We start from the raw sequence: 26,701 nt of genomic DNA, 5'->3' as shown, positions 1-26,701 counted from the left end.
GCAGAAAGTGATTGCCGTCCGCGGGAACGTGCGCAGCTGCTTAAAGCTGTAGCGCCCAGATTACTTACAGCTACTTTTGTGCAACTGATACAAGATGCGTAAGCTGAACACAGCTTCAACCGTCTGTTTGTTAAAAAAAAGTAACGCAACCGTACCGCATTTTCTTGTTAGTAACGGTAACAACGTTGTAACGATAGAAATAGTAATTAGTTAGATTACTCGTTACTGAAAAAAGTAACGCCGTTGGTAACGCCGTTACTTGTAAAGCTGTTATTCCCATCACTGGATATCACTTTCATACTTCTACAACCCACAGGCTCTTGCTCAAAATATTAGATGAAGTTTGGCAACCCTGCTATAAATTTGCTGCATACTTTAAAAGAATAAATCACGTGTTAAAGAAAAGAACGGTTCTTTGATAACCTTTACTGTAAAAAGAGGTCTGCAACACCCACATGATCACTTTATTCAGAGCAGTTGTCAGTCAGTGTACAATGTTTCTATAAAGTATCAAAAAACTGTTTAAAACGATTTTACATATTAACAATTTGACCACGTTTGGGAAAGATCATATTTCTTTCATTGCTATATACAGTAACAAACTGATGGTCAGGCACTCAACCCTTCGTCTAGCATTAACCCCAGTTAAAAAAACAAACTGGTTCTTCCTTTTTATCGTTTCTCTCTGTAAATTTAGACTGGAAGTTAAAGCAGGATACTTGCATCACAGTTACAGTTTTTAATGCAACTCTAATTCAAAACCCTCTTGCTCCTAAAAACCAGTGATTAGTCGCATCACCCAAGCTGACTCCAGTGTGAGAAATTAATGTCTACAGTCCTTGTGGCAAAACATCTTTCTAAACCACCAATATGTTCACACTAAGAGTTAAGATAAGAAAAAAAAATATTTTAAAAAATGTGGTCTCCCCTCCTCCACCCACTCTTTCCTCTCGTGAGCCTATACATTTTTCAGAAAAGGAAATTAATCCCACAGGATTTTTGCCTGTGTGGTGTCTTTTGTTAAGCAAACCTAACCCATGTGTGTTTCTGTTTTCCACTGGTGGATGATTCACACCCATCGAAATCTTTGTATGTGTTATTGCATGAATATTTTGGTTGGAAATCCACCGAGAATACAGATTGTGCTCTTTTATTTTCCTCTGGTTGGGAGCTCAAGTTTATACAGCTTGTGATATGAAGTGGTTGAAGCTGCATTTGAAAATATAAAATCCTCCATGTCTGATCAAGTATGTGTAGATCTACAAGAGCTTTTGAGAATCACTGATTAAAGCTCCACAGAAGTGATTAAGTCTTTTAAATGTCCACATTTCATTCACAAATAAGAATTTATATAAATGAAATAAAATGAAAAAGTTGTCAGGCAGTTGTCTCCATTACCAATTCTTTTATTCCCAGTTGTTAAGAGTGCGGGTTCTTTGGCTGATCTCTGTAAATAGTAAAATAAAGCAATGGAGTCTACACGCAATGACCAGATTAAAAAAAACGCAACTTTCTAAATAAAAAATCTCCAAAAAACATGACAGGGTAAAGTTTCTGACAGCAGTAATGGAGGTTAGATGCATGCTAATAGATCAAGAGGCGCTTCCGTAACACATGCTGCTTCATGTCCCCAACGGATTCAAGGTCTATCGTTCCTGTTTTTATAAAATCTCTCAAGGCCATAGAACTAAATCCTTTGACATTTCAAATGACACTCTATACACTAAATTGCTTTTATTAGGGTCTTTTCTCATTTTTTGTTATAAATGGTTTATGTTTCTTTTTTACTCTCTGTGGAATCAGTACTTTTTGTACGTGTTATTTTAAAGACTTTGCACTGTGTCAAGTCCTACAGAATTAGTCTTTTTCCCATGCCACATCAAAGCCTCGTGGAAGACAGTGATGGAAACATGAACCCTGAGCTTCAGAGAGGAGACAGATATCTTCTCCACAGTACTCCTGTTCCCATAACTCACTGACATAATGTTATTTTAGTTCCTGCTCGAGAAAAGTCGTGACCTAGGAACTCTAAATGATACCTCGTAGCATTTTCTCACTCTCTGACTGGCCTAGTTTCAGTCATAAAATATTAATGTTTATATTTCTTAGTAACAAAAAATGGAAACATCACTCCTTTGGGCAGATTGATCACTATAAAAATATCATTCATTTTTCTGCAGTTCATGCAGAGATGGTGTCATTAATCACTGAGTCTCGCTACCAGACAAACTAGACTAATATGTATATTCATATACATTCATCTTACAGCACTGAATGGAAGATTAATATTTTGATTAAACATTTTTTTCTGAAAACCATAAATACATTAATTACATGTTGACCTGTAGGTCTCTATAACTCTCTAGTCTGGATGGTTGGAGTCATTTTTAGGGACAATATGAAAAATTTAGAGGTCCAAAGTAGTTCAAATATAAACTGTTATTATTAAACAACTCATAGATCATCCAGAGCAACCAGTTTTTAGCCACAGCTGAAGTTTTAACTAGTCAACGCTGGCTCTAAATAGCGATGTGTTTGTTGAAACTTTCTCAATGTCTATTTGATGAATTGTGTTGAAATTTCATAATGAAATCCTCTGTGTAATTGTGTCACAGGAGAAAGGATCAAAATGTAGAACACAGGATAACTGGAAATAGTACAAAATCAAATCTGTGTATATTCCCAAACAGACAACAGGTTATGCACAGGTTTACTGTTATTGTGCCAAATAAACCAAGTGAGGACTAGGGGAAAGGCACAGGCCTAGAAACAGTCCAAAGAGTCCTGCTTAAATGGAAAAAACACAGGTGACACAGGAAAGCTTGGGATAGAAAGACAAACAGGCAACTAGAGAGTGCTAGACACGATATAGCACGGTATATATAGGCTGGACTGATTGGGTAATTGAACTGTTGTGTTGCCCAAAAAGAGAAGGACACAAAACTGAAGTTAGACCTCACATCTATATGTCACACAAAGATGTCAAAATAAAACAGGAAATAATTAAAAACAAACCCTAGAATTTAAACTGGGTCCCAAATGAAGCTGTAGTTGTCTTTGTTGACTTGTGGCACCACCTTGAGGATGACAGCAATTGAATTTCGGAAATATTATACTTACCATAGTTAGAAATAAGGAGAAAATTCTACCTGTAAACAGGAATTTTTAACGCAGGTTTTCCAAAAATCCTTGTTGGATCTTGTTTTGGATGCTTACATTATTTTAATTTGAACACAAAAATAATAGATGAAGTTATTTCACAATATGTATGGTATACCCACCCCTCTGATGCTACCAGTCAGCTGTGCATCCATTTTCATGGTATACAACGTGATGACCCAGATCATTTTGCTGCTGCTTGAGGTTTCTTTCAAATTCTTCATGATTCCTTCCACTTTGACAAGATTCCCAGTTCCAGATACACTGAAGCATCCTCACAGCATAATCCTCCCGCCACCATGTTTCACTGTGGAGATGGTGTTATTTCGATGGTGCTCCCTTTTTTCTCCAAACATAAGTAGCCTCTCTGTGGCCAAAGCGCTCTAGTCTCTCTAATGTTTCTCCAAGTTATCCTTAGCATAAGATGTGCTGTATGTATAAGGTGTTTCTCCTGCATAAGTGGAGTTTTTCTTGCTAGTCCATTCCTGTGCAGGGTTCAAGTGATTGTCTTCTTTCTTTGAGACTACGTTTCCCAACTTGGCTAAGTCATTTGCAGGAGTTCTGGGGTCTTTAGACATATCTTCCACTAGTTTTCTTTCCAGGCTTTAAAATCTTTTGCTTCCTACCTGATCAGAAAATGTTGTGGTTGTTTTTGTACCCACTGATGGAACACAAAAGCAGGCAAAGGGACAACGGAAATTGTAATTTTTCAGTTTTAGCCTGCCAGGCTTGTTTTGTGTTGTGTGCCTCACTTTGAATTTCCAGATGATAATTGGAAAAGCTGTAAAAATGTATTTATCCATCTCCTGCTTTGTGAGCATCAACTATTCTTTTTCTTGAATCTAAATAGATTTTTTGTTTTGTTTTTTGGCATGATCCTTTCCCAAGTGACTGCTCAAACTACAGAAGTTTTTGCACTGTGTGTAAATCCTGTAAAGTAACCCTCAGCCTTGACTTGATTTTAAAACGTTTGAGCATTACAAAGCTTCAACTTAAGCTTAAGCCCTAAGCAACAGACAGTGAAATCAGACCCTTGGGAAAAACTGAAAAAAAAAATGTGATCGCCTCACCTTAATATAATCTTTTTTTGTTTGTTAGCATACCTTGTTAGCATGCCAAATGGCAAATTAAAATGGTGCACATAGTATATATTATACCTGCTAATCATTGACCCGGCAGATTCATCAGTTTGAGTATGTTAGCATGCTCATGAATTAGCCCAAAGCACTGTTTTGCCAAATAACCTGACAGCTCTGAGCTGTATTTATCTGCAGCGTCTCCATGTTAGCAACACAAACCAAATTCCTTTTAGCTAAATTATACTTGGTTTATTGTAGCCGGGGGTGTTTATAAGAAAACCCTATCAGAAATTGAATTGAACATCTAAACATCATAACCCGAAGAAACTCTGAGCTGGCAAACAAATTTAACATGTTCAGGTGTGCTCAGTCTTGTGTTGAACTGCATACTTTAAATAGATGAAGCTGATGATGTGGAGATATTGGAGCCATTGGACTGAATGTAATGAGATGTCTTATGCAGGAAAAATAAGCCCAAATACATGCATGGTTATTTCAAACATAGGTTTTTTCTGCTGGGATTGGGATGATGTTCAACACAGCCTTGTTAACGCAACATCCAAAGAAAATCACCCACATACACATCCTGCCCTGACAGAGATTGAGGTCAGGGGATTGTCCAAACAGTGCCACGCCAACAACAATCTCATACAGTCAAAACACTATGCTGCCTGGGATAAGATAACAGGATCTGAAATCAGAAATATACACATATAGTAAATACATAGCCACAAAATTAATTTAGCTTTTGGCATGGGAACTTAAGAAGAACCTTGCATCCTATGAGTTGCATTGTGAGCCACACAATGTTTCAACTGGTCAGTTTGTATCCACACATTGATGTACATGTGTAAAAAGGCAAAAAGGGGGATATTCAAATCCCTGTGGTCACCATCTGTGGGCTCACACAAACAAGCACATACTTTCACTTGCACTGTAATGACTATCCTGTGGGTGAGACGCAGTCCACTGGGGCCTGGAGCTATGCTGGACAAACGTATACAGATAGGAAGTTAAGCCTCTTGCAAAGCACGACTTAGTGACAGAGGGATCAGGCGTTAAGACATAAAGCATGTTAGGATGGTTCATGACAAGAGCTTTTAAGAAGGGTCATTCCAGTTCAGCAACACACTCACATATAAGTTCACTCAAGCATTAAGATATTTCTAATGTAAAGGAATTTGAACTTGATTACTTGAAGGTTATTTCAGTTAACTGCTGTGCTTAATAAAACTTTACCATCAGTATTTATCTGCAGCTGTGGATGGATGGCTATCACTGAAGAACCAAGAGGACATTAAAATCTCATGAGAATTTTGGAGGAAGTTGTAGGATTGGAGTCTAATGTGACCATATTTAGACTCTGGGGATTTTTATTTTATTTTTGTTTGTGTGCCTTTGTAGGGTTATAAATTGAAAGTTCTAACTGAACTACTGAACAAAGTCTATTCTCATATAATTATTCATCATATTGCATTTTTCTTTCCAAGCACATCCCTCATCCAGTGACATAAACTAAGAATATAAAGTGGATAAAAACTACAATTACTTCTTGAAGAGCGTCAAAGTGTCTCAGGTTTGTGTTCAAAAGCTAGGGGAACATGTGCTGACAGAGACTGACAGATTGGTGTTATACTAATGTTGTGGTAAAGAGGTAGTTAAGCTCTCAACTTACCTGCCAATCTGCCCAAGTTCCAACACTCAGCTGCAGTCATGAGCTTTGGATAATGCCCTTGAAAATTAGGAAAAAATTAGTAGAGTCAAAGAGCAATTTGTGCATTTACAAAAAACAACCATTACAAGACAGTGTGGAAAACTATTTATCTTATGTGACAATATAAGTTTTTAGGTTCGATCAGATTTTATTGCTTAAGATATCGCAAGCCTGTTACAAGTTAGTTTAAAGAAGCCAAAGCTGATACAGCTGGGTTTTGTCACCTATGCAGGTGTCCCATTTTTCAACCAAAGAACTGGACTTTTTAATTACTGCACCATGTAGTGCTATAAAATAGTCTTCACACAAAAAAAATAAATAAAATAAAATTCAAACTTAATGCTTTAGAAAAAAAACTTAATCAAGGAAGCATAAGGAGCATCAACTCAGTTCAATTTTATTTATTTTTATAGCACTATTTTTAGCAGTCACCCGAAGGCACTTAATATTGTAAAGTTACAACCCTACAATTTTACAGAGAAAACATGAAAATCAGACGACCTTGTCTGAGCAAGAACTTGAACAAGAACTCAATGGCAAGAAGGAAAAAATCCCTTATAACAGGAAGAAACTTCTAGCAGAATCCAATCATAGATCGATAGATCGATAGATAGATAGACAGATAGACAGAAGACACGTGTTAGAAATCCAGTATTTCTATTCCTAATGTTGTGTCACTTATATAAAGTAATAAAGTTGGATGCTCTTATAAAACACAGCTAAAGTTTCAAACAAAAGTTCAGACTTTGGTCATTGCATCTGTTGCTCTTTCACAGCAAATTCAAAAGTGTTAAATGTTTTGGTGTTAGTAGTCTTAGAGTTAATTTTACTCTAAGTAGAGTCACATTCTTTTAATGTAACTCTGAGGTGTAAAATGATAGTAGTTAAAATCGAGTGTTAAAAATGAGTGTTTCTATTTCAAATCTGGAGGTGTTACAATGGAAACATTAACTCTTGACCTCTTAACTCTGAACTCCTACAGGGGCTATGACACCAATAGAGTAAATTCACAGACTCCGCCCCCAGCACGGCTCCAATCGAAGCTGAAGTGAAGCCGTTTCAGAACACTTTGCTCTACATATTTGAGTTGTTTGCCAAGCTTGGCAAGTCATTTTTTCAAAGATTGTTTCAATTATTATTATTAGCTTTTACTTCTGTGGCTCTTTGGAGTTGAGACAAAGCTGTGTGGAAGGCATTAGCCATGTTGCTCGCTGATAGCATAATATTCTGTTTTAGCTAGCTGAAAGGTATTGTTTGCAGGCTAATACCACAGCCTTGAAAAAAAGCTTGCATGTGAATTTTCAGTCAAACCTTTGGTCAAATACACCTAAAACAATGTCTAGAATGTGAAATGTTGGAATAATGGTGCTACTTGAAGCCTGAAAATTATCTCCCATAAAAAACAAAACAAAAACAAGCAAACAGCAGGAGCAGACGTCCTGACTGGGTTCTACGTTAGCACTTAGATTCCTCCAGAGTTTTGTGCACACGGTTTAGGTAAAAATGAAAAAGGTTGAGGTTTTACATTTAGTTCAGTATTACCTGTTGTCTGTGTCCTTGTCTTGTGGGGAAATACTTTACACAAGTAATCGCTCAAAAAGGATTCTTTTTTTTTTTTTTTTTTACTGTGCAGCAATTGATTGTGCCATTAATTAGTGTCAACTAATTTTTATTCAATCTCCACATAGGATATGCTTGTGAAGATGGAAAATGGGGGAGAGCAGAAGTGCGTTGCAGTTCCACAAAGTGATGAATGAAGGACATGTATATTGTATTTTGTATTTATTGAAATAAGTGATGAGAATGCTGTTATTTGCATTTACCAGCTCACCTATGTCAGACCTTTTGATAAACGAAATTCTAATGAAAGTGAGAACATGTACACTGTTACATCTTTCAGAAAATGTTTTGAAATTGTGGTGCACAGTTCAGAATAAATGTTTTTCAAAAACCATTGCATCTTTTTAGTAAATGTTTATTTCCAAAAGAAATTTCTAGAAGTTCAGAACAGTAAAATTCCTGCTTTTTAGAATTAATTAGAAGATAACTCTTACGTAGTTAAACTAAAATACTCTTTGAGAGTTAATATATAAACTCTTAACACCTAGTTAGCATTAGTAAGTGTTAAATTATCAACTCCAGACAGATTTGGTGTTTAACACTAAATCAGAGTTAACGTACCAACTCTCCAAAAAGAGTTAAATTAACACTCTCTGGTGTGGACCCATATAGACACTTTAAAAGTGTTGAAATCAAATCTGACAGTGTTAATTTGGACATGCTGGATTTGCTGTGTTCTCTTTCTGAGGGGAAACCAATCAGAAAAGTTGTCATAAACTGAGGGGGAAGGAGCAAAAAATGTATTTCATATAAACCGCAAACCTGAACTAAGCCCCAGCATAAAATAAATAAGAAATATTTTGAAGGTCAATCAAGTAGAATTCACAAATACAACTAGCTGAAATTGGGCTAATGGATCCCCTTTGAACTGGAAAGCTGGAATAACTTGTTAATTTTAAATACAAAGCTTAAATTATTTCATTAAAAACATAGTGTAAGTGAGCTCATATTAACTTTTAATGTGCTTTTGTTTATGTGATAGAAAGCCTAGCTTTATTTTTTGATGAGCATTAGAAGTACTTGTACACAGTCATATCTAAGACACTGCTAATCAACAATAACAATTATCCTGAACACCCAGGAGTCTCTCTATAGGAGCCCTTTGCTTGCTAAATTTGGCCAGCAAGATGAATTCATGACTGGAAACAGTCATGTCCACAATGACGAAAACCTAAATACAGCATAACTGATACAACAATAACAACACAACAAAACTAAAGATTTGACATCAAAATTCTGGCTAGCCTTGCACTTGGCAGTGAAGAAAATTTCCTCACTGATTTTTTAAAATCATGTAGAAGTTATTAAATTAAAGCATGTTGGCAAATATAAAAATAATTTCATGAAAGCGAGTATACATTTTGAACATATTGTTGAACATATTTCATTTCATTAACATTGTCTGTGTTCACATTAACGAACTCATCGGTTGGAATTAAAAACATGCCCTCGTCAGGCATTTGCCAGACAACTGCCTCATTTTTCTTGAAACGACATTCTCAGACATTTTGGGAGCCTCCAGGGAGAAGCTGTAGGATGTGACTGAGTAGAAAGACATCTGGGCTACCTTAGTTAGCCTGATGCCACTGGTCAAAAAAGGATGGGAACTAGAATCAGAGGCCCAGTGGGAGTTTAGCATTCTTCCTCAAATGATATACACACCCAGCCTGTGCAAATGGTAAGTAACCCACTCTGTTCTGTAACTTATAGTTATTAAGTGAGTAATCCTAAAACAGAAGTTTGGTTCTGTGTGTTTTTCCCCACATGCCCATAAAAGACAACGTGAAGACTTGTTCTAATAAAAATGGATTACAGTGGCATGAAAGAGTCCAAGAGGGCAGTAATGACACTGACTGAATCCATGTATGGAGAAGCATCGGTTTTGAGTCTGGGATGAGATGGAGCACAAACAAAATACTCAAAAATCATTACAAATGATCTGTATAGTGATTGTGTGAAAGACATTTGCATAACCACCTCTGATACTTTAAGTTGGATCACATTTCCCTATGCTGTATTTCAGTGGAGAAAGTTGATGAATATCCAGAGGTTTTGCATTCTTGCGTGATGTGGGAAAGAGGACCAGGGTGTGTGTTTGTTTTCCCGTTTGTGTATCAGTGTATTTGTGGTCTTTGATTTCAAGATGTTTCTTGTTTCTAAGCTGTACCATGATATTATTGTCATCATAGTTATTTCTTACTCATTCCATCCAATATTATGATCAGGACTAATGCAGTAACTGTTGGACTGTTACAGTGCTGAAGGATCATCGCCTTTCAATTATCGTTAATTATAACCAAATGTTTTAAACAGGACAAAGCATGCATGGCTTTCATTTAGGCTGTGCGGGTTTCAGACTCACATGCAGGCATACTACAACAAAAAGAGGTCTTTTACTATGTGATTTTTCTCTGTGACTTTGTTCCTGGGGTCAACAACTTGTTTAAAGCTTTTTTATAGCTTCAGTTATATTTGTGTATATATATATACATATATATATATATATATATATATATATATATATATATATATATATATATATTTGTAGGACAGAGGACAGAGGACATAATCTATGGCAGAACGAGCATTAGAGAGAATGACCATCAGCCTTACCAGTGGAGGTAAAGAGAAAGCTCAAAGACGAGCAGTGAAAAAGCAACAAGCAAAAGGAGAAAGAGTCTGTTCATGTGGTCCACAGAAATAAATTTTTGTTTTCAAACCTATAGTCCATTGGTGTGAGTTACATAGTAACCCCCAATTTGGTGGTCAATTTATCCTGCACTTACCAATATCTACCTCTGACATGTCAGTTCCACCGTCGCCTTGCATTGTTACCTGCAATTCCAACCCCTCCACCACCCCGTCATCCACCTTTGGCTGGATTTTGTTCAGCAACCCCCAATTCCATACCATATACCAAAGAGTGATGAACTCTGATGCATAGACACCAGACTATAACTGTATTCTGCTGCTGTACAAATCATTTCAAAGTTGAGTTGTTTGAGGGAAATTCAAATATTTGACATTATTAAAGAAAACTAAAAAGAGGTTTAATGAACTATTACCAGGAAGTTTTTGTAGTTCTTTATTATTCGTATATCACTGTTTTGTTATCTGTGGAAAGTTCCTGGCAAATAAAGTTCAAAGTTCATATAGCAGCACAGACTGTACATAAAAGACGGTTTCTGGACTTTATAGTTTTAAGCATTACCACCATGTTTATTTTTGTTGTTGTTATTGTGTTTGATTTTATTAAGTAACAGAATAATAAAATATCAGAAGTTTACTTGTTAAAACTGAAGCACAAACTTGTTGATGATTTGTGTCATACAGCAGGTCAGATTTTTCATGAGAACATTTTAATCCCAGAATGACTTTGGAGGTAGCCTCAAGTGGTCGTTTTAGGAGATGCAGGCGCATCAGTGTCGGCTTCATTCTTCAGTCCATTCTACTGCGATCCGTTTCATGCAAAATATCTGCACTGAAATCCATGCCTTTGTCGTGTTTTATAGACAGAATCCACTGTCTCATTGAATCTGAATGAGAAATTGGAAAGGAAGTGATCCCTGCTGTGAAAAGTTTCACTCAGCTTTGACTTCTCTTGGTCACATCTCCTGATCTGAATTGATACAGCAACAATGTAACAACACTGTGGTAGAACGTGTTCAGTGGAAACACTCAGAGCCTCAGTGCTGCATATCCATCACAAGAGCAGCTAATGTGGCTGTCAGGCTCCTTTTTAGCAGCCTGCTGAAAATACTATTAATTAAAATAACAGAGTATCATGAACTTTACTCATCCCAGCAGCAGAATGCCAGCTGCAAACACAAATGAAGCTGTATATTTACAATGCTGACAATTATTTTTGACCCATGTTGGCATATTAAAATGGTACTTTTCTATACCTGAGGATACAAAGATTCATATTTTTTATTAAATAGTTAAATTAAATGATGTAAGCTGTTGGTTTGTTTCGATTAGCATACAGACTAAAATGTGCCTGTACCTTTAAAAAAAAAAAAAAAACAAGGGTAATTTTTTTTTTTACTTAATTCTTACTGTGTGTCATCGTGGTTAAGGTACAGTGACCCACGAACTTTAATTTTTAAAAAGCGTCACCTATTTATTATGCTCTTCTTGGCTTCCTGACTTTTTATTAGCAGGATAGTGGCAATTCTATCACTGCACTGTGGAAATGACCAGCATTTAAGTGTTGCACTGTTACTGTACAAAAACGTCCATGACTCCGATCGTCAGCTCTCTGTTGGGACTCTGAGCTGAGTAAGGACACATCTGTGGGTATTCTAAAAGATTGAGCAGAAGAGGAGGCAATTAGAGCGGGGTGAGAAAGATCTCAAAACACATTGAACCCGAAAGAGTGTGTAAAAAGAGAGGACACAGTTCTTCTTGACCTACAGGTGAGTTGAGCTAATTTCTGATTAGCTATTTAACTCTAAATGCTACAAAGTTTTCACAGATTTTGAAAGAAAATTAAATGTGTGACATAAAAGCATCACTGAGACTTAATAGAATGTGAACATCTGTGTGTCATGAGCTGCAGATCTGTTAAGATGACGCACGAGAAGAGGTTTCAAGGCATTCCCATGTCAAAGGTAAGTTACATGCTGCTGGGATTGAAGACTCATGGGTGTAGGGTTGAAAGTTTCTTTATATAGTTCTTCACCAACCAGATAGATAATTATCCTCAGATAACATAAAGTAGAACAATTCTGAGAAGAGCCAAGAAAAGAAACACAGTAAATCAAATAAACAGTTTCCATTTCCTCGGTGCATTTGTTCCACATGTGTATTTGTCATTTGGGTTGAGATGTTGTGAGGCAGCTGAGGTCATAGCAGATGTCATTTAGTGTCATTGTTATATGCATGAGACCTTTTGGTGATCCCAGTAAAAGGGTGACCTAGTTATGAAGCAGCACTTATCTCTTGTCCCGCTGTCCTACATATTGACAATGTCCTACATTTGACTGCTTCAAGTTTATATAAGTGAACATTTGTAAAACCTGGATTCAACCCAGTGAATATGAAGGAAGCAGGGAAGGCAGGCATCATGGTAGGTGATGCCTGCAGGTTTATATGTCTTTTGCTGTCAATATGCCCAAGGGGGAAACAGTCACCAGTCACCACAAAGTTACAAGCCATTCAGACCTTCCAGAAAATGTAGTGGTGTAAAAAAGTAAAAAAAAAATAATCTCAGACAAGAAAAACAACATGTCATAATTAGCTAAAACATGTTAGAAAAACCAATGCATGGCTGCATACCGACTCAGGCAGCATGCTAGCAAAGTGAGGCAGTGGTTAACGCTGTGGCATTACAGCAAGAAGGTTCCTGGATTGAAACATTGATGGCAATTCTGTGTGTGTAGTTAGCATGTTCTCCCTGTGCCTAAATTTTCTCTGAATGCTATGGCTTCTTCCCAAAGGCAAGTAAGTTAACCCTTATGTACTGAAATCTGATGACTTCTTAAAGTGAATTAAAATACACAAAAATAAATGAATTATAAAAATTTTCTAAAAATTTTTATACATTTATTTTTGTATTTGGTAATTTTGCCCAAATCAAATACCTACTTGCCTGTTCTCTAGAAAAAAAAACATTTAGCATTGTTAGCGTGCATCACTGGACATTAGCATCTCGTCACGTGTGTTGCACTTACAGTAACATATGTGGCATAAAACTATGAACAGAAGCTTTATGTGAATCAGAAAGTGTGGTGTGTGTAAGAATGAATGCCACATAGAAATGTAACTTCAATGAGTGTCTAGTAAGAAATAAATACTGAATACTGAAATACTGAAAATATCCAGACACCACCAAGGAACTACTTTTTCGCCACTTCACCATATTGCCTGTGTTCCAGCATTGACGCTGTTTCATGACACTCACAAAAGCCACTTTTCTGGTTCTAGTCAATGAGAGGTTTGTGTAAAGAGGAGGACTATGCATTTCTGAGAACATCGGAAAGGACAGAAGGAGCGGCGGCTTTGGGGAACGACTGGAGGGACAGGAAAGAAGAGAGGGTATGGCAAGTGTGACCAAATCAAATATCACACCCCACTTATGATGCACAAATTTCATGTATATCCATGTGTGTGTGTGTGCTGTGTGTGTGTGCATGTATGTGTGTCTGTGTGATTTAGGTCCGCAGGCGATTAGAGCAGGAGCAGCAGGAAAAAAAACGACTCAGAGAAATAGAGGAGAGCAAGAAGGTGAGCAGACGCGTGCACACACATACACACATGACTGGATGGTTCACACTCTACAAGTCCATACATCTGCAAAACAAACAGTCTTCACTTCCAACCTTTGGCACAGCATGAAGGGTTGTGCTAACTGACAGCAGCTTAGGCTCAACAGCTTGTACTTGTTTCTTCTTAGAAACCACATGCCTGTTACACACACATACACACACACACACACACACACACACACACACACACACACACACACACACACACACAGGTTGGACCCAGGAGCCAAGCAATAGTAACTGAATGTGACCGGTGCGGTGATAGATCAAGCCGGCCATCAGCACTATTTATTGGAAACCAGGCACTGACTGGTTTTAGCCTTTCAGAGTTTAATAATTGAATGTTCTTGATTGGGAGGATGCTTTCCATAACACTTTTTAAACAGCTTTTTCAAGGGTTTTGTGTGAAAATGAGCTTCCTTATTAAGTTATTAGCAAATACCAAATGTGAACTCAGTGTTTTTTGTTTGTTTTTTTATTCCCTTCACTTATGAGGCACACACACTGTGAAGGTGATTCATTTATTCACATTTTAAGACGGCAAGCTTGGGTTTTCGTGAGACCAGGTTGTAGTAATCAGTCTGATGGAAACAGAAAGCTGAACTATCAAGTAGACGGGCCGTGGTGTGACGCCAAATCAATGAGCATTAATCTACCATTGAGGTTCACTTTGTTGCTCAGGGCGAAATCAGATCGACTTCCCTGGAATTAACAGTCTAGGCAACACAATTCTGGCCCTCTGTCAAGACTGCCAGGGTTTATCAGTCGATTTGGGAGAGCATGTAGACACATACGCAGTAGAAGAAAGAAATAGACATTTGGCAGTATGAAACAAAAGAAAGTGGTTTGCATTGATAGTTGGATTTATTCAAAACACAACACAACACATAAACATTTGCCAAAACAGATGGACACTCTCATGGACTTGGAATGCAGCATACACTAAACAGCTGTGGACGCTTTGAGCAGTTGCCCAATTTTTGACAAGAGCGTGTTAAGGTCAACAGGGGACGAGGGCTTGCTGTTGCTGTCAGTGTTTCTGCTTCTCTGCAGAAAAAATAAAAAGACAGGAAGCTGATGACAACATTTACCCTGATAGAGTAGACAGTCACTCTCACAGCAGTATGGAATGTACTTTCTGCTGAACCCTAACTTAACCCAGAGCCACACATCAAAAGTACACACAAATGTGCATGGACTCAGTGACTTATGACCTCTGACATATGCACAGAGAAACATACAGCCAATGCAGAAAAGCAACCTGAACCCAAACAGACCTCCAGTCTTCATTAAACAAGGGTTAATCTGTATAAAATGTCACACGTGCTCACCACTGGAATGTGTCAAACCGTTGTAATGTTGACAAGTCAACATGGAGATTTAAGTGAGTGCATTACAATGAATTCAACCAAAATAACCAAACGAAAAACTTAATAGATGGGTGTCTTTTGAACCTAAGCTATATTGCCAAAAGCGTTCACTCACCCATCTACGTCATTGAATTCAGGTAATCACTTCCATGGCCACAGGTTGATAAAATCAAGCATCTGGGCATGCAGACTGCTTCTACAAACATCTGTGGAAAAAATGGGGCGCGCTCAGGAGCTCAGTGAATTCCAAACGAATTGGTACTGTGATAGGATGCCACCTGTGCAAAAAGTCCAGTTGTAATATCCTCATAATTGAACTTGTCGTGAGGAATTAATTCAGCTGCATCCAGGACTTACTGATTTTTACAGCCTCGTCTCGGACAACTGAAAGTCCTTGAAAAAGGACTTGAATCACCAAGCAAAATGCAAAGTGTCAGATGTAGTGGTGTAAAGCATTTCTCTGGAGTGATGAATCATGCTTTCCTGGGAATCCAAAGAACGAGTCTGGGTTTAGTGGTTGCAAGGAAAACGGTACTTTTACTGACTGCATTGTGCCAAGTGTAATGTATAGTGAAGGAGGGATTATGGTGTAAGGTTATCTCCAGGAGCTGGGCTCTGCCCCTTAGTTCTTTAGCATACCAAGACATTTTAGACAGTTCCAGACTCACAACTTTGTGGAAGCAGTTTTGTTGATGGTCCCTTCCTGTTCCAACATGACTGTGCACTGGTGCACAAAGCAAACTCCATGGATGATTATACCTTTGGTGAAGAAGAAGTCCTGACCTCAACCAGACAGAACACCTTTGGGATGAAATAGAGCAGAGCCTGCAGGCCAGGTCTGACCTCTGAAATGGGAACACAGTCCTAAACCTTGTGGAAGCCTTCCCAGAAGAAGCTGTTGAAGCTGTTATAGCTGCAAAGTGTGGGCCAACATGGTATTAAACCCTATGCATTAAAAATGGGATGACACTCAAGTTCAAATTCAATTCAATAAACTTTATTGATCCTGAAGGTTGGCCCCGAAGGAAATTGGTGAATGCGTGTGAAGGCAGACAAGTGCATACTTGTCTGCCTTCAATATTGTGCATTTCCAAATTAGTTCTCTGAAGTTGGGGCAAAAAGTTCTTGGTTTAGAGCCTGTTTTTGCTAAATTATGTACTATTATAGGCAAACTCACTGAATAGTGATTGCCAGTGTTGGGAAGGTTACTTTTAAAATGTATTCCACTACAGATTACAGAATACATGCCCCAAAATGTATTCTGTAACGTATTCCGTTACGTTACTCAATGAGAGTAACGTATTCTGAATACTTTGGATTACTTAATATATTATCATGCTGTTTACAACTACATGAATGTACTATTGCTGTGATTTATTACTGTTACTGAAGGTCCGCGGCTCCGAACCGTAGTAAAGGGACCTCTGGCTAATACGGTGGGTTCTGTGTCGGCTCGTAGCCGAAAACTAGCTTTACTTTGTTGTCTGGGTCAACTTTGCTAGCGAGAGACAGAGAGAGGCTTTGAAAGGCTGCTCCAACAGAACTTATTGTTTTTGGAGGAAAACACGAACACGGTGTACAGTCGAGTTTTAATAGCTTACTTACAACTGGGCTCATCAGGCTCTCTTCTTGGCTGCAGTGGTTATTATTATATTTACATGCTTCCAGCTCCCGTTTTTGCTCGATGACAGCTCGTACTTTTCCTTTTTCTCCCTCCCTCGCTCACAGACACATAACGTGTATGGCAGTCCATTCTCCCTGCAGCACGGACTACACTGCCTATGATGCTACATTCTTTAGAGCTATACCTGTAGCATTCTGCCTATTAGCTTAGCACAACAACGACAAAAAGGCGCTCTCTCCAGTGTTGCCAACTCCTTAGTAAGGAAAATCGCTATTAGCTGTCCTAAAAGTCGCTAGAAGTCGCCAAATGACGTCATCACCTAATTTGCATAATTTGTCATGCTAATGTAATTGTAACCTACGTTGTTGGAGAGAGAAATAACGTCGTGGAAGAGACATAAAGTGAGTAAAAAACGTCCTAAATGCATTTAGAATTTATTTAGAACTACAAATTAAATTATTGGTTTTTTTAATGTCACAATTCCAACCCTGCTCCTTTATCCGGGCCTGGACCGGCAAAAGTGACCCGAAATTGGCACTCTGGTGGAGTTACTTTGTGTGTGAGAGTGTGTGTGTTTATAAGTAGTTTTAAACCATGTGATCCACAAAACAGCATAACAGTAAAAGAACTGACTGCGTTACAGTCAGTGCGGGAGCAGAGGCTTTGCTCATGCGCGATTCATTTGCCGGTTGGACGCACAGGTGTGAACATCACCTGCCCTGATAGCAGCTGGGGGAGGACTATCCTCCGCCCGTGAGCGTTTTGGCACGGGTGAGGCGCCCACGGCAGCACCGCTGCTTGTTGAGAGTAAGAGCGATACGCGTTTTCACGTCAAAAAGTCGTCATAAATAAGTCTCCAATAACACCAGAAAAAGTCGCCAGATTTGTCGCTAGTCGCTTTTTAGAAAAAGAGTCGCTAAGGGGGTCTGAAAACTCGCTAAATATAGCGACAAAGTTGCTAAGTTGGCAACACTGGCTCTCTCACCCAGGAAACACGCAGAGAGAGCGTCACCCTGTAACCATGGCAACCGTAACGCTGCCGCCTGGAACAACAGAACGTAGCTGTCAAACAAAACCCAAACAGTCCTGACCTGCCACAATATGAAACAGGGAAGTACCGCCGTGTAATCCATTTATTTCAACAAAGTAACTGTATTCTAAATACCACCTTTTTAAATGGTAACTGTAACGGAATACAGTTACTCATATTTTGTATTTTAAATACGTAACGGCGGTACATGTATTCCGTTACTCCCCAACACTGGTGATTGCAAGAAAAAAGAACATTTTTTAAGTCTTACATAAGCATCTGACATCACCTAAATCAAAGGCCTTTGGTTCAGAGACATGGAGTAGTGATGGGTCGTTCGCGAACGAAATGGCTCTTAGAGCCGCCTCTTTGAAGTGAACGACGCGAGCCGGCTCCTTATTGGGAGCCGTGAGGGGTTTTTTTTTTTCTTTCTCTCACCCTCTCTCTCGCCCTTTTTTCCGCTAAACTCCGCACGCGCGGCCTGTACTTTGCGCTGGCCAGAGGGGGGAGGGGCGTTAGTTACACTCGCAGTAGCACAGGAACAGAGCCAGAGAGAAAGAGAGCGAGGGACAACAACGTCACATTAGAAAGGTATAGTAATCATCCGCTATTTTCAGTTGCAGATGATAAAGGATTCAGAAATCATGCAGGCCCATATGACAGAGAATGTGCATCTTCTTTTTGTTTTAATATTTTAATTTATATTTAATTGTGTTGTGGTTTGCAGTGTTTTGTGTTGTTTCACGTTAAATTTGTTTAAAAGGAAAAAGCTGAAAATTTAAATAGTTAAAAGTTTAAAATGTAAATAGTTGTTTTTTGTATTATATGATTTATTTATTACATTTTATGTGGAGTGAATAAATAAAGTATATTTATGGTGGACCTTAGAGACAAAGCACGTACAAACTCCAAAACACGTACAAACTCCTAAGCATGTACAAACTCCAAAACGCATAAAAACTCCAAAACACGTAAAAACTCAGAAGCACGTACAAACTCCAAAACATGTACAAACTCCAAAACACGTACAAAAGACAACAGAAGTGCTCCAGGTTTCTAGGGCGCAGTGTTGAGCTTTTGTTACCTAGTGGCTACACAAGCCAGGAAGTATCAACAACCGGATTTGGTGTGTGGTAGTAACAGGTAAATGAACTTTTTTTTTAAATTATTTGAATAAATATGAGTGCTTGTCTATAAATACACAAACAATACACACATGTTTTCAATTGTGTAATTTAAGTGATCTGGGTAGCTCTGTTTTGGAAGTTCAGTAAACACTAGAAATGTGTTTTGGAGTGTGTACGTGCTTTTTGGAGTTTATATATGCTTTAGAGTTTGTACGTGCTTTGTCTCTAGGGGCCATATATAAACATATATAAATAAAACCACTTTTTTTACATTAGTAATTCCTTTTCTGCATAATTTTACATTATTGTTAATGATTAAATAATTAAAGCAACAAAACAACCTGAAGAGCCGGTTCGGAGCCGAAAGAGCCGGCTCTTTTTAGTGAGCCGAGCCGAAAGAGCCGGATCTCTAAAAAGAGCCGGAAATCCCATCACTAACATGGAGGCAGTTACAGTGGTAGTACTGTACTACTGGCTACATTAGATTCTTTTGTGCTGCTCAACTTTGGCGCTGCATTAAAAGTCCTTAAAAAACACCACACACATACAAATTATGAATCTGTAGTGAAAATTCTGAAAACCTTAGCATAGTTCATTGCTGCATGCATATTGTTCATGTTACAGATCATGCTGTACATCAACCAGAACTAGGAAAGCTGCTGTTTTCTCTAATAAGATGAGGCAAAATGGAGATCATCTACATCTTGTCCTTCACATTAAATAGGACAGGTACCATCCTGATTGCTACCAGGTGACACTTCATTAGCCAGAATCCTTAATGGTTAGGAGGCATTCTGCTGTCCGACAAACCGAACAAGCAACTGAAATCTCACAGAAAAAACATTTAGTTTTATAAACTACAACAGGCTTCAGCACTTTAACTTACTTATTTTATAGTTCTATATAACATTATTATCACATTGACCTTCAGAACCATCTATTGAGGAATGTGCATTTTTCCTCTTCCCCCCATTCCTTTGACAACCTGGAAAAAGTTATAGGGTGCAGCATAAAAACAGGTCAGCTACGGCATCCTTTTATATCTCTAATTCTAACGGACAACACAGAGCTGACCTTCAAAGACACGTCAACATGTGTCTGGCATCTTTCCTTCTTGAAGCAAACTGGATAGACAGACTTCTGACTTCTTCAGAGTTTCCTAGTTTTTAGATTGAGAAGCTAAAATATTAACTAGCAATAGGACGCATTGAAAACTCCTGGAACCAATAGAATTTGCTGAGAGCCTTTGTCAATAGTGATGTTTTGTTTATCGCCGAAGTTGTCAACCTGAAGTTTATCTGAACACAAAGTTTACCCCTTACAGTATAAAGCGCCTTGAGGCGACTGTTGTGATTTTGCGCTGTATAAATAAAACTGAATTCAACTGAAAAGAGGAGATTTTCGTGTGGTGAGGGTCTCACTCTCAGTACTTAGTAATTAACTAATGATAGCTGTATGCAGTCTATTAGCTCATATTTACTGTTAACTCCCCCTATATGTGTTGAAAGCCATTCCTTTGGGTTTTTAATACAAACAATGTCTGCACGTTAGTTCTGTTAGTGATGGAGTTCACCTTTCTTCACCTTTCAGTTCCCGCAGCATCCTGTGGGAGTACGTTTTTATTTAGTTTCTTTAATGGCTTATAGCATCTCCAGTCTTCTGTGAGATGACAGACCAACGTTAACCAAGTGTGACCTTCCTCCAAATATTTGTTCTTTTATAGTTGACATCCAAACTTTGGTGTGTTTCACACATGTAGTGCAGATTAAAATGCTTATATAACTTTATTGTGAAATACAATAATTATGACCTTCTGTCATCTAGTGTCATCTGCACAAGGGGGGGGGGGGGGGCATGTAAACTGCTAAAAACAGAAAGAGAGAGAACGCACATTTGTTTACATATTTCTGTAACTTTTTCCAAATCATTAGTGATTACTAACAAAAGCTGCTGTGACTCAGTCTTGAGTGAACATTACACAGAAAACAGACAGGACTGTGCAGCGATCAAAACTTGATTCCAGCCTTTGAATTGCAGTTAGCAACTTTAAATTTCATACTACGTACATCTTTGTACTATGTGTTCATTAGCTGCACTTTGACTGCTTTCAGGACACATTTAACTAGAGCCAAGATGAAGGTTAATTAGGAACTACGACCTCAATTGACAAAATGTTGGCACACCATGTAAAACAAAATGTAACTAAATTTAAAAAACTTTTTAAAAAAAAGAATGAAAGGATTTGAAAATCTAGATCCATTTCTTTATTCTCAGTACAAAAGAAAAAAATATTAAATGTTTAAACTAAGAAAATATTAAATTTTTGAAAAAAATTATTAGCAAATTTTGAATCTGATCGCAATAATACATATCAAAAAAGCTGGGGGAAATAAAAGTTAATTGGCAACAGGTCAGTAACATGACTCAGTATAAAAAGAGTCTTTTTGAGAGGCAGGGTTTAAAATAAAATTTTCATCATCTCCAGTACTTGATGTCATTAAAAGATTTGGAGAATCTGGATAACTATGACAGAAGGAGCAAGAGTAAATGGGCACATTTAGAGGATGGTGGACCTGCTGTGATGTGGTTTGGAGACAGTGGCAGTGACAGTTGATTTTGGATGCTTGTGGTCTTCAAGCTCTCAGGCAGCACTGCATTTTTTCTGTCTTGGAAATCGCAGCATAGGCCCAGGATCACTTCCAGAAATCATTGTTTGTGAACACAGTTCACTGCACCATCCACAAACGCAGGTTAAAGCTCATTTAAAATGGACAGAGGCAAAGTGGGAAAACTGTTCTGTAGTTAGATGGTCAAAGGAGCTTGCAAAGAAAAGTGTCTGGACTTCTTTAAGTTGCTTGAAGACGTTTCACCTCTCATCCGAGAAGCTTCCAGTTTCACACCTTGGCTCAGGCAATTAGAGGATCATCAGGAGGTCCTTTTGTCCCTCTGTGGGGGGATGCTCCCTCTAGGTTTATATCTGGGACTCTCCACCATTTGACCTTAGAACTGAAGAAGCTTCTCGGATGAGAGGTGAAACGTCTTCAAGTAACTTAAAGAAGTCCAGACACTTTTCTTTGCAAGCTCCTTTGACTACGATGACCTGGATGACTGAGAACCTTCACAGACATATCTGTAGTTAGATGATTTGAAAGAGGAGTTTCATTTTAAAAAGCCTTCATCTCTGATTGTATGTGGCTATATTAGTACCTATAGAGCTGTCAGCTTGCACATTTGGAACAGCAACAGCAATATATAGTTTTTAGAACACATGCTCCCATCCTGTTGATGTTTTTTTCTTTTCAGGGAAGGCCTTTCATATTTCAGCAAGAGAACACTAAACCACACACTGCAGCTATTAACACAGCACGGCTTTGAGGTAGAGTCCAGGCGCTGAACTGGCCTGTCTGCAGTCCAGACCTTTCACCACCTTAAAACATCTGACGCATCATGGAGCAGAAAACACAGCAATGAAGCACTGGGACCATTGAGCAACTAGAATCCTACATCAGACAATAGTGGGACAACACTGTGCTCTCAAAAATACAGCAACTGGTCTCTGTAGTTTCCAAATGTTTTACAGACTGTTGTAAAAAGAAGAGGGATGCTGCATAATGATAAACATGGCCTCGTCTAAGCTGTTCCAAACTGTGTTGTTGCCATCTAATTCAAAATGAGCTAATATTTTTCTTAAAATGGTACATTTTCTCACTCTCACATTTAAACTTATATATGCAAATTCGTTTTAATTAAAGACATTATCAGAAAGTTTACCAAACACTCCTTTTCTCCAAAATCTAAATTTTCTGGCAATTATTTCATAGTTCAGACTTTAAAAGGTTAATTCAACTAAAAACTAGTACTACTACTACTACTACTACTAGTACTAAAAGTCACAGCTGGAAATTTATTGCTTAAACATGTATATTGCAATTTATTTCATTTTTTCAGGGTGAATGTATTTAGTAGAGGTCTGAAAAACTGTGTTTTTCCTGTTTTGTTATGTATGTATCAAATGCGATATAGTTGTCGTTACAGGGTTAAACATCCAAAATCTAGACCTGCCTTTACATTTTCCAAAACCATCCATCCGGTGGAACAAATTAGAGTGTTTGCCAGGCTGATTCTGGCCCTTATGTTTAACTGCTCTGTTATAAAGTTTCACTTTAATTGGAATGACACTTTAAAAGTTATTGAGACCATAAACTCAAAGTATGTAAGAGGTTGTAAAGCCTGTGAGCAGCAGGGCCATGTGAAGTTTTACTTCACAGACCTGGAGGTTACATCCACGTGTCCGCCTGTAATTCTTTATATAAGCAAGTACATCCAGTACTTGCTTATACATCCATCCAAAAAATCTAAGAAAAACCAGTTCAGAAGACAGAAAAACAGAAAACACACACAATCATTCTCACGTAATCCTCCATAATATTTTGAGGCTCTGTAGGATTATTTTGATGGCTAAAGTTCCCCTGGTACTGTGATATAACAGTACATACATTCTGCTGGGCTTGCACCGCAGAGCCTTAAGTAGGCGTGTTTGTGTGTGTGTGATGAAAAGTTCTGGGTCTGCTGGTGGGTGTGTTCCTGACCTCGAATTTGAATCTCTTGTTGAATCTTTTGGATCCAATTTCCTGCAGTGTGTTTGTGTGTATTTTTAAGTAGGATTTACACACATGTGTGTGAGAGAGAAGGCCGATGCGAGTTGCGCTCAATGAACAGCGCCTGTCATTAATTAGCGTTCCCGTCATGCTGTGTGTGGGTCTGGGGAGCCGTAATGTTTAGAGGAAGTCGATGTGAGCGAGGGAGCCATTTGCTCTAATGTCAGTCAGTTTCAAGAGGAAGACTCGCTGACACATATGGAGTGAAGGTGAAAGCAGTTACACAGTCAATGCGAACACACACACACACACACACACACTTCCAGACAAACAACCAAGACATTCTTTCTTTAAAGGCCTTTGAATGATTATGGAGAGGGATATGGGGAAGCACGCTTGGTGCAAATTTGCTCAGACTGGCGATCACTGACAAGTTGACAAATTGAGTTGATTATTTTCCGTCTCAACTCCACTGACAAGTTCGTGGGAGCAATTTGCCAAGTTTTGATGATTGTGGAGTGTCATTGTGAGGATCAGTCAGAGGGGCTTTGTGTTGAAACATTAACCGTCAGCAGACGTGTTACTGTTGTAATTATGAAACTACCGATGTAGTTAAACTCATTTTTCAGCCACATGGAAACTAATGGCAGGCTGATTAAGACAAATGGAGTATAAAAAGGCAGTGCCTGCTGCTGGACTACTCTACATGGAATATTGCTTGTAAGCAGGGTTCAGTTCAGATTCTTTACACTGGCAGAATGGAGAGTTACACTTAATATCAAAGCAGCCTGTATGTGGCCCACAATGAGTTTGACAATTTGTTACCATGCAGTATTATTCCATGTACTTGTTTCCCCAGTAAGAACCACCTCCTGTTCTTAACATCCGATTTCAAAAGGAATGAAGGGATTTCACAAAACCAGCAGCTGAGACAAATGTGTCCATCTTTTATATATAGTCTTCTTAAAACTGCATTTTGGTCTTTCAGGAGAAAGAGCAGCAGTGGCGCACTCATGTAGCAGAGCTGACCTCCAGCCAGGAGAAGACTCTGCAAGACAGACTGGCAAGGCTGCGCAGATTCAGGGTGAGGATGACAGGCAAACACACCCATATCTCATTACCAACTGTTGATGTGAAAAACACGCACCTGCTGTTGTTTGATGTGGTTGCTGTGCTGAAATTCACATTAACCATACGAGATTCAACACCACAAAGCGACAGCCTAAGCAGCCGCAAAGCTTCTAGAGTTTCACTGCTCCAGCAACACAGAAAAGCTTTTTTTTTTTCTTTTTTTATAATAAAGGACATGGAGTTTATGAGACACTGAGCGGTCATGGACGAAGTCATCAAGTTACAGAGCAGTTACAATTTAGGGTCATTGATCAGGTGCTGGATAAAGAGACTAGTGAGTAGCTTTGAAGCGATATTCATGAGTTTGTCATTATGTCATTCATTCTGGTGCCAAAAGATCATTGATCTGTTTTTCAGTCAAATATTACTATCAGGGTTTTTTTTTTTCCTATGCTGGTCAGGTTTATGCCATTGCTGTCTACACACATATTGTGCACCTAGCAATCATCAAATGTGTAAGTGTTTAATGTTCAAAAACTCTGAGTCTTTTTTTTTTCATGCAGGAGTTCCAGAAGAAGGTGATGGAAGAGGAGTCTGGAGAGGAGGGTGCACCAAGCAGCCAGGCAGTCAATCAACTCCTCACCAGGATGTAGATGCATTAAAGGATAATCAAGAAGAAGGCTGGACCGCTGCTTCAGTGGCCAGAACATAGCATTCTAATGCAAATATAAATTTAACAGTCACATACTGAATGAACTGCTTTAATCTTTTAAAGTTAGTTATTGTATCTGACAGTGCTTCTTGGGGATTATACCAGAGATTGCTGTTCTTTTCCTCAAGTGTTAAAAAATCTAATTAAGATAAAAATCTTAATACACTGTAACAAAGAACTGGTTACATTGTGATCTTGCCTAAATGAAGCATGCATTCTCCTTGCTGTTGCAAATCAGCTGGCTGTTTGTCTGGTGTGACTTTTTTTTGAGGGGGGGGGGGGGGGGGGGGGCACTAACAGTCAAAATGTCTCTAAAATTCTTCACAGGATATCCAAGAAATAGATTGTCAGCATCGAGTTCTGTTTCTCTTCAGAAAGTTCAAACCAGCCATCAGGCAACCAGACATGATGCAAATGTTAGACGTCTTATTTTAATACAGCAGACACGACCGAAGGCTGATTAAGGAAGGGCGAGTTTGGGAGCCTGTGCAGCAACTTGTGCTCACATAATATTTGACTGTTCCCAATACATTTTCATCCCACTGTATGACTTCTGTTTCTTTTCTTTTCTTTTGTTAAATTCTTATATTAAACCGCAGTTGTCCAAAGGGCTACTGAGGCTGCCTCATGTGTTATCAGGAGAACATAGCCTAGTTTGAATTAAAGGGAGGAAAAAAGCCCAAAAGAACATTCAAAAAGACAGGCCCCTGAAAACTACTATGAACCTGAAAGTAAATTCATTTTTTCGTTTCCAGAGAGACTTAACAATGTCTTCTGGTCCACAGGTCAGCTTCTTAAGTGAGGTATTATACCCATACGTAAATCTTCAGCATGTTAAAATGCACACTTTGGTGCATTTTTCAAAATGTTTCAGTGTATGTTGGCTCTGATAGTGGTCTCTGGATTTAGGCTTCCAGCAACACAATGTAACTAATATGGTGTGTGCATTCAGGACAGTCAAGAAAGCCTGGCTAAATAGAGGGATTAAATGGAAAAGATAGAAAATAGTCCTTTATATATTCAAAGTCTACTGCAGTTTTAGGGTCATAGAGGAAACAAATAACAGGCCTAACATAGTCAGAGTTGTTATCCCCAAGTATGTATATCAGTCTGTACTGCTAAGCACATTACTTAGAACTTTGACAGTGGAGGCAGGTGCTCGCACGCCATGTCCCAGTGGTGGTTAGCGTTAGGCTAAAATTTGTGTGAGCAATTTGTTACTGTGGGAAATATTTTAATTGCATTCTTGCTTCTTCTGCAGTGTTAATTTTGACTGAAATTTTAATTTAGTTTTAATAATAGGCTTTTGACTAAAAAGAAAATTCTAG

At 38.4% G+C, this 26,701-nt stretch overlaps 1 protein-coding gene across 2 annotated transcripts; it reads left to right on the top strand.

Moving 5' to 3' along the window:
* Positions 1–10,117: 10,117 nt before the first annotated feature.
* On the top strand, positions 10,118–25,642 carry LOC146498639 (uncharacterized). 2 transcript variants are annotated; one of them, XM_085138758.1, is made up of 5 exons: positions 10,118–12,185; positions 13,501–13,611; positions 13,732–13,800; positions 24,579–24,674; positions 25,225–25,642. In XM_085138758.1, exons 1-5 carry the CDS (start codon positions 12,123–12,125, stop codon positions 25,312–25,314), a joined length of 429 nt encoding a protein of 142 aa, XP_084994884.1. In that variant the 5' UTR covers positions 10,118–12,122; the 3' UTR covers positions 25,315–25,642. The 2 variants fall into 2 exon arrangements, with proteins under 2 accessions (XP_084994884.1, XP_084994883.1); XM_085138757.1 differs by having other exon boundaries at positions 24,579–25,642.
* The last annotated feature ends 1,059 nt before the right edge of the window (positions 25,643–26,701 follow it).

The sequence above is a fragment of the Neolamprologus multifasciatus genome, chromosome 17, assembly GCF_963576455.1.
Source record: "Neolamprologus multifasciatus chromosome 17, fNeoMul1.2, whole genome shotgun sequence".
NCBI classification, from domain to species: Eukaryota; Metazoa; Chordata; class Actinopteri; order Cichliformes; family Cichlidae; genus Neolamprologus; species Neolamprologus multifasciatus.
Note: the sequence above shows the minus strand (reverse complement) of the source record. Positions and strands in the feature narration are given on the sequence as shown.

Excerpts from the sequence above, each read along its gene's own strand:
- LOC146498639 (XM_085138757.1), top strand. The coding sequence starts at position 12,123 with ATGAGCTGCAGATCTGTTAAGATGACGCACGAGAAGAGGTTTCAAGGC. Across the intron at positions 13,612-13,731 it reads GGGACAGGAAAGAAGAGAGG|GTCCGCAGGCGATTAGAGCA; the intron begins GTATGGCAAGTG and ends TGTGTGATTTAG. Across the intron at positions 13,801-24,578 it reads AAATAGAGGAGAGCAAGAAG|GAGAAAGAGCAGCAGTGGCG; the intron begins GTGAGCAGACGC and ends TTGGTCTTTCAG.